General features: G+C 32.8%; 1 protein-coding gene across 3 annotated transcripts in view; it reads right to left on the bottom strand.

The window, feature by feature from the left end:
• LOC106459233 (tetratricopeptide repeat protein 38-like) overlaps positions 1–9,011 on the bottom strand; it is a 57,219-nt gene that overhangs the window by 35,181 nt on the left and 13,027 nt on the right. For all 3 annotated transcript variants that reach the window (XM_022385680.1, XM_022385679.1, XM_013918836.2), the window contains exons 3-4: positions 4,179–4,352; positions 1,235–1,310 (exon numbers count right to left, since the gene is read on the bottom strand). In XM_022385680.1, the coding sequence (XP_022241388.1) occupies positions 1,235–1,310; positions 4,179–4,352 (250 nt within the window). The remainder of the gene's footprint in view (positions 1–1,234; positions 1,311–4,178; positions 4,353–9,011) is intronic.

Raw genomic sequence — 9,011 nt, 5'->3', positions numbered from 1 at the left:
GAAAGGACTTGTATCGCTGAAGTTTCTCGGAAAGAATTTCTACAGGAAATTAACAAATAAGTAGATACGTAACAATATCAAATACAGTTTTAATATGTTACATGCTTTACATTTAAATTTAATAAAATTCAACTAAAACTACTGAATTATGACAAAAACTAAAAAATTAAAATTTAATATAAAATAGGATTTCAAAAATTAAAAATTTAAAAACATAACATTGATTGAATACTTTGTTCAAACTACAAAACTTGGTATTAAGCAGTTTCTTAGTTTAAATAAAGATCACTTTAAGGTTGATGGTTATACTTAAAAAATATTTTTAAGAGAATTTCTTATGAAGCATGTTTATAATTGTATAAAATGTTTTCTTTAATTGTGCAGGCAAAGCACAATGTCTTGGAAATAGCATTTTTCCTGATGAAGACCTTATAACTGAGGGGAAGAGAATACTTTGATGCTCAATGAAGGCCACAACCTGCGAAGTGGTTTTGAAAGTAGAGGATCTCAAATAAATACATTAGTATATAGCTGTATATATATATACAGCTGTATATAGCTGAAATATTTCTTATAGAAAATCATGTTATTGAATCATACATTTTTTGTAAACAGTATGATATATCTATCTATATATGCATATTAATTATTGAAAATCATGATGAGGAAAAGCATTTTGAGTATTTCCTACATAATAATAAACACCAAACAAATACATACCCCATAAAGAGGTCTTAACAACAACCAAAACTATACTACCATTGTAATGTGTTCTATCCGGTAAAAAATAATGTCCAAGCCCTGTCCACATAAAGATAATGAATAAATTTATATCTTCAATAATGTTAGCTAAACGCTACCCTCACTTTGACCCAAGTTGTAGGCCTAAGTTAACAAAACATATTTTTCAACATAAACTGAAATTATTGTAGGCAAAATTACATCCTAACAGAAACTTCCTCAATTGATAACAAACTTAACTAACTTCCCAATTAACTTTACTTAAGCAATCTTCTCTCAGTTAAGAACTACTTGATCTTTAATCATATCTCATCCACTAATTACTTGAATTTATAAACAATGAACCTTGTCTCTAGATACTACCCAAACATACTAGATTTTTGACATCACTTTGAACTTTCTAGGACTACTTTTATGAACTTACTTGATCTTAACATCATATACACCCTCTAGTTAACATCTAAAACATTGATAATATGGCTTACAACACTACCTTCCTAGAAAGATTTTCTGCTTTATAGTAAAAATTGGTTTCTTCCAATCCAAATGCATATTGTCCAAACAAGTAGCTAGAGAAAAACAAAGATGAATATTCAGTATTAGAGCCAAAGTTCACCTGAGAGAAACAAAAATAATAGAATTATGTTTGTTAGACCTACTTGCTTTGATAAATTATGGCATGGGTAATTGTTCATGCTATATTCATCAATCTAAGTGAGACACGATTCATCTTGCAACACAAAAAGGAGTATCCACTGTAGGTCTGAATCCTTCATATGCTCTTCCCAAAGCGTTAGTCATGGCATTCATACAATAGTGTGATTTTCTACTGTATGACCTGTCGTTATAGGAGAAATGGGCTTAACTTGTATATGGTTTTCAAAGTCTAGAAATTCAGTGAATAGTCAAGGTCCTAACATTGAGCAAGATAGCCTTTCTGCATCCCCATATTGCAGACCCAAGTGGTAATACATAATCAAATCATAGCCTTGCAATGCTGTTATCCAGTGGGCTATCATCTCTGAGGTTTTTAAAGTTCATCAACTCTCTACCATACAAATAGTTTTAGAAGTGCTTCACATAGACTACAACTGCAAGTAGTTCTTTCTCCATTGTGCTGTGTCTGTGTTACAGAAATGAAAAATCGTAAGCATTTGACTGGCATACATGAACATTCTTGCTACTCCTCTTGCAACAACACTGCTCTGATTCCACTATTGCTGTCATCAATGTCCAACAGGAATTCACAATACTGTAATTACTTGTCCAAACTCTTCACTCCACCTGAAATGTATTTAGGTTTTAGCAAGAGCCAAAATGTTGAAGGAATCTTAGAGAAGTTAGCCACATTGTCGACATCAGCAGCCATCTCTCTCATTGAACTTTTAACCACAGGTATGCCTTTAAGTACTTTTCTACTCAAGTCACAATGTTACATTAAAAATTTAATTAAACACCTTTACTATCAATTTATGTGAATTAAATTAACATTATAATTATGTTATGATTCAATGTTTTATGCTATCTAAGTTTTAAGTTTTGTATTTTAAAAATACTTTTAAAAACCTACTTTAACCTTCAGATGTATTGTTACATGATTAATGAGCTATGAAAACTCTTTACTTTGGCACTCTGTATCTTCGATAATACAATGGCAGTTGAATAGAGGTATGTTTAGACTCTAAGATGCTTTCATAGCCTTTTGACTCGTATATTTCAAAGTTCTCAGAAACTATAAAGTTCAAACAACTAATAAATTTCATCAACCCCTTAGAGCCGCCACGCCCACCATCAACAGGTTTGTTTGAGTTTTGTATCCTATATGTAGATGTTACAAACACATATGTATAGTCAGTAGAAAGAGCATATTTTACACTATAATCTAACAATAGGTTATTTTGAAATTGGCCTGCAGTTGTCATCATGGGCTACATGTAACTGACTGTAGTATTGTTGGCTGCCTGATCGAATATAGCACTTATGGTTGTTTCTTACCAAAATATGTTATAGTTAGAGATACAGATTAAACCGTATTTACGTCTTTCTATTGTATTTTAGTTTATTATGTATTAATTGTTTTAAAATGCATAATTGAAAGGTGTAGCCATTTTTAAATATACGTCATACTTTGAATTATTCCTCAAGGTTTACAAGGCGGTGCACAAAACTTTTGCCAAAGGGTTGTTCATGTCTGCCTGACACCTAGTATGCTTCAAGAGCACTGTTGACTTGTGGTGAGATGAATAACAAGTGGTAAAGGACAAGAAAGGAAAATAAAACATTAAAAATTAACTATATGTGAAAAGGAAAAACCTGAAGCTACAAATATAACAAAAGGAAAGTCTTTAAAGATATTTTACAAAAAATAATAGATATGCAGTTTTTCTATTTCCTAATTTTAATTATTTCATTGTATTGTACGTTGATGTTAATAGCTAGAATTAGTGATATGGTAGAGAAAATTAAAAACAAAATATAAACATTTACCTTAAAAAAATTTGGATATTCATTTAGGAGGTTCTAGGGGTTATGCAAATGAAATATGAAAAATATAAGAAATATTTCGAACTATTTTAGCAGTTAGGGTGCAAACAACTATTATAGATAAATAACATTTTTATTAGAAAGACGTAATTAAAATAATGTCATTCTTTGTGTACGAAATACTTATAAACTTTAACAAAATCTTAAGCTGTTTTGTGAGGAACATCAGAGTTACCATATGTTTTTTCATAAAATCCTTTCCCAGTCAAAGTGATACAAAATGTAATAAATTGCAACAGGCCGAGGAGAAAGGGTTAATAGAAACTTAGGGTAATAAATTTCTACTATAAGGTTATTTTTATATTAAATATTAAGGGTGACTGCCTTCTCACAACTGGCTGCTTAAAGCGAAAGGCAGTATGAGTTCAGATGTTGTGGGTTCAAGCACTCAATTCCTAACCCTTAACTGGTTCTTCATATCTGCTGACTAGTTTGACATCTGTTTTTCGATCTTATCTGATAAGTGGAATATCCCCAACACATTTGGGACCTATGGCCAGAGGCATTTGCTGCTACACGTTTATGATGACAACAAGGACTGGTAATGGAAAAATAATTTGTCTTATTTTGAATGTTTTTGATTTGTATTAACTTCATTGTTGTTCCATAGTGCTGGTGTGATCGCCTATTTACAGTTAATGTATCTGATAGCATTATAATTATTGAATAATATATGTGTGTGTGTGTGTGTTTATCAAAATAACCTGTACCTAGGTTTTAGCAAAGAAATATATTTATCACATCTAATTAAAAAAATGGATGCAAACAACTTGTCCCTTTTAAGTGCTTTAATTCAGAATTTTACTCCTGTTAAAGTAGACTAGAAGGAGCATTTCACATGCTAGCAATAAGCAACTAGGTTTTAATTAGAAACTAAGTGTTCAGTAACTAACCTATAGAGAGGAGTAGTTGGTTTCCAACGAGGAAAAACTCTGGCAATCAAGTCTCGCATTTGTGGTAGATGGCCTTGAGAAAAGTTGCTGTCATAAGCCATTCTTATGGCAAACATATCAGATGGATGGTCAACAAGAATATCATCCCACATACTGGTGGCTTCATGTAAGTATCTGTGAATAGAAACATAAGGTATAAAAATTAAGTTAAGAAAATGATAGGAGATACGGGAGGTTTTTAAATATGTGATCCTGCTTTAAGTGACAATAAATTATGTAAAGAGGCTCCAAACACATAGCTGTTTTGAGTGTGGGGAGAGGTACAGACCAGCTGTGCCCTATGCTGGACCTTAAAGTCCATACTTGAAGGAAGCTATTCAGTGACCAAAACCATTCCTAATAAAAACTAATTTTAACCATTCTAAATAATCAGCCCAAACTTGAAATACACTGTTATTTCTCAAAAGCCGTCTTTACTAATAAGGACACATTTGAAGAATACTATTTCACTAACTAAAAATATCTACATTAATCATCCAGCACTACAATGACACTGTTCACTTCTTAAAACAATATTTACTAATCAGTATACATTTGAATGACACTTTTCTTTTATTAGAATCATTCTTACCAGTCAATACACACTTGAAAGAAACTGTCCACATTCTCAAATAATCCTTACTTATCTCTCTACACTTGATAGAAACTTTTCACTTCATCAATAAACCAACCTGTAATTGTCTATACTTTAGATGCTGATAATTTGCTGAAATTATTCTTATTTAAAACTTTAACAATTTTAGATTGAAGAGAAGTAGGTAACTTGGATATTTCATATTTTCGTTGGCTTGAATTTAGCAATCATCAGATTGACACAAATTTTTAGTTACTGTTTACCTTCAGCTCCATTAATTATGACGAAATCAAATACTGATTTGAGACTAATGATAAACTCTGCCTATTAGGGAAATGACTTCTTAAGACAGTTGTCTTGCCTATGGTAGTGTAATAAGTGTAGCGGGAGCATGAAATTTTTACATGTAAGGGTGTGGAACCACTTTATTCAGTATTTCTTATATGTTAATATTGTTGTAACATCTTCTATCATTGAGCAGGCTCTTTTAGATTATTTGGTAAAAATAATGTGAAGTCTAATCCACATACCAATAATGAATTATTTCTTTAATAGATTAATAATTTTTGTTACAGGTTATCTTTATTTGTAGGTATAATTTTAAATACAATGGTTTTAATACCATTTTACACAGATACAAAAAATTGAGTTTCAGACAAATAAATGCACTAATCTTCACTGCCCAACTCTAATTGAATCACAGATGCTATAACTCTTACAGTCTAACTAGCACTGAACTAAATCAATAAGTACCTCACAGTCCTAATACGCAAATATAATAGTACAATAAGCTGTCCATTCATAAAGTATTTTAGGTGGCTATCTTCTCTGAGGGTTGTAGTATGCATATGAGATAACATCTTGTCCCTTATTTCATGTGCTGTCCAGTCATTTGGGAAGTTCTCCTTATGTAGATGGTCAAGTGAGTCTATTGGTTATTCTATACTTGATGATCCTCTGGAATTCATCTCTGCTGGAGCTCGTCTCTTTGGAAGCTCGACTTTCTGCTGGAAAATTACACTCTGAAGTCATCCAACTCGGTGTTCTCTCATCATACTATAAAGACAGTAATGGTGCATGACCTTTGTTTGGATTGCCTGTCCTAATGGATTCTGTAAACCAGTGGTTTTCAACATTTTTCCGAATGAGTACCAGTTAGTTTCGACCCCAGTATTTCATGGACAATTTCATTAAATATTCATTAAATAAATATTAAAGTACTTAAAAATTACATTGTAAAACAAAAACGTTTAGTAGCTATATTTTAAACAAACATTTTTATAAACTATCTTCCATCCACAAATAAGACTTATTCTAAGTTTCATCCATGATCTGAGCAAAGTTCCATAGGCACCCCAAATCTTAAAACAACATCATTGGCAAACTTCTTTTTTATAGTTTCTGCTTCCTGGTTAGGAACAGCATGTGCTTTTGACCATTTGGTGAAATAGTCCATCAAAACTATGATTAACTTATTTCAACTTTTACTCTGTTGGAGAAAACCAATCACGATAACAGCAACTCTCTCATGTGATACTTTATCACAGTATTGTTGTAGCAAGCTGTCAGTGCAGTTTCTTTCGTGAACCTTTTTTGTGCACAGTTATATACCATTTCTTTACAGATCCCTTGCAACTAACTCAATAGAAGAATTTTCCTACTCTTTACAGTGACTTCTTAAAGCCTATTAATCTGCTGTTGAAAGGATATGGAAATAGTTGTGCGTTTCAGAATGTAGTGATTGTTTCTGTCTTCTGATATTGTTCCATTCCTGACATAATAAGCCTTATTGTAAGCATAATCACTATCACTGGACTGTTTGGAGCGACATTTGCCATGAGGATTTTTCTGCCCAATTTTTGATCCTCTGAATAATTTATTTCAAACTTGTTACTTTTGTCTAAGCATCTTTCTGTTGTATGTTTTATTATATTAGTTCTTTGTCATCACTCGCAGATGCCACATCTTACACCATACACTTTTATTCTTTAGATTGATCGTTTTTACAATTTCCTGAGCAAAGCAATTAAATGATAATTATAATGTGCGATATCATACTACATCATGGCAAAATTGTTGTTATAAAACAATGTCAGTCACTCTTAATAGTCTATTATTATATCAATCAGGCATCTGATCAACAGTCATGTGATCTGACATTTACATGTTTGGACATTTTCTTGATTCTGTAATATTGCAATTAATCCTGGGAATCCATATCGTATTTCTCAACTCATCGAGAAAAAATTCAGTTCGATATAAATTTTGATAGTTTCATCATAATTAACAGATACGAGGAAGAACAGTGATTAGGTTTTTGTTAGGATTTTATGAATGTTAATTTAAAGCCACACTAAACCTGAAAAGCATGATGTACGTATCTACATCTCTTAAAACTAAATTATCACTAGTTGCTTACTTATAACCATACTTACTAAAGATATCAAATTAAAGGCGTTATCGTAAAATCATCTTTACTAATCTGTTATAAATGTTATTTTAACTGTCTAAAAGAAGTCTTATAAATTGGCTGATACTTGATAGATTTTGTTGACTTGCAAAACTAGTTATTATTAATCTGTCCACACCTGAGGAAAAAGTTCATATAATAAAACCACCTTAACTAACCATCACACAAACGAAAGTTAACACTTTCCTTACATGAAAATGTATATCAGATAGATACTTACCACTAGGCACCACTAAGAACTATTACCTCACAAGCAACTGGCGTGGAATTTCCCATGTGTGCCACAAGTCTTAAACAAACTCACCCTTACACAAGTCTACATGTATTGTGTCAACCTGTGACGTAGTCATCATAATGCTGTATCCTTCCATAAATAGAAGGTAACACAACCTAAATGCTCAGTAATATTTATAAGCACTAACACGTGGTCATAGGCTCATTCTTGACAAGGCAAATATAATGTACTAGAAGCGGGGAGACACTTGAGAGGTGGTGTAGAGAGATAAGTATCTATCTGATACACATTTTTAGATAAGGAAAGTGTTAACTTTAGACACGTTACTTATCTATCTGTGTCACTTAGAGTTAGAATCCCATTTTGAACATGATGTAGGAGTCAATACTTATCATTACAAAGATGAGAGTGTGACTTTCAAAAGAGTAAGGGTCATCTAGTGGAGCAGCACCAAATGGGAGACCACATCCTTCTCAAACAGCAAATAATCTTCCCTAATAGTTTTTAATGAGATGGTAGAGCAAAGGATATCAGGAAAATCCAATGCTGGTAGTAATGTGTTGCCAAGGTGGACAGTACATTAAAATCTGTGGCTAGAGTTATAGGCTGTTCCAGCTTGGCTAAATGCTTACATGAGATATATACTATAATGACAGGCAGAGGGCAGAAGACCTCTTACCTGCATCGCAAGGCGACTCCAAGTGCCATCCAGCTGGATGTATCCACCAGGAACTGATTGGGAGATACTGTAATGTATTACACTTTCAGGTAACACTCAAGCCCTACATTTCAACAAAAGGTGGACTGAATCAGACTCTTATAGGGAGGAAAGCACCATTCACAGAGAAAACTCTCCATATCGACATCCCCAGTAGCTTGGGACTGGGAAAATTAGGGTTCTCCCATGCTTCTTTGGAAGAACAGCAAAAAATAAAACATTTAGAGGAGAATGTCAGAGGGTATTCATGGACTACTGTCATCAGACACACTCATCTGAAATTAAGTCCCAACCAACAGATAGTGCAATGGGTTACTCAAGGTAAAGATAGCAAGCATAAGCCAGGAGTAATATTGTAATGGGACATCCTGTAATACACTTTCAGGTAACATCCCAGCTCCACATCTCTAACAAGGAGTGGGTGCAATTGGTCTCTAACAGGAAGGAAAGCTCCATTCACAGAGAAAAATCTACATAATGATTCTCCCATGCTCCACTAGAAGAGTAGGAGGGAGGAGAAATAAATGTAGGGAAGAATGATGGAGAGTGTTCATGGCCTACTTTCATCAGGCAAAATAATTTGGAATTGGGTCCCTACAGGGGTGGGATTCAAATATTTTAACAACAGGTTCTCTCACTAGCAGCATGTAAAAATATTAGATATTAAAAAAAGGAGGGCCATACCTAATACGTTAAAAATAATATTTCAAAAAAGTAAAGCAGAAAAAAACAAAAAATAAATAAAATGAATAGTAACAGGTGAAAAACAAAGAAAT

This window comes from Limulus polyphemus, unplaced genomic scaffold, assembly GCF_000517525.1.
Source record: "Limulus polyphemus unplaced genomic scaffold, Limulus_polyphemus-2.1.2 Scaffold579, whole genome shotgun sequence".
Lineage (NCBI taxonomy): Eukaryota > Metazoa > Arthropoda > Merostomata > Xiphosura > Limulidae > Limulus > Limulus polyphemus.
Note: the sequence above shows the minus strand (reverse complement) of the source record. Positions and strands in the feature narration are given on the sequence as shown.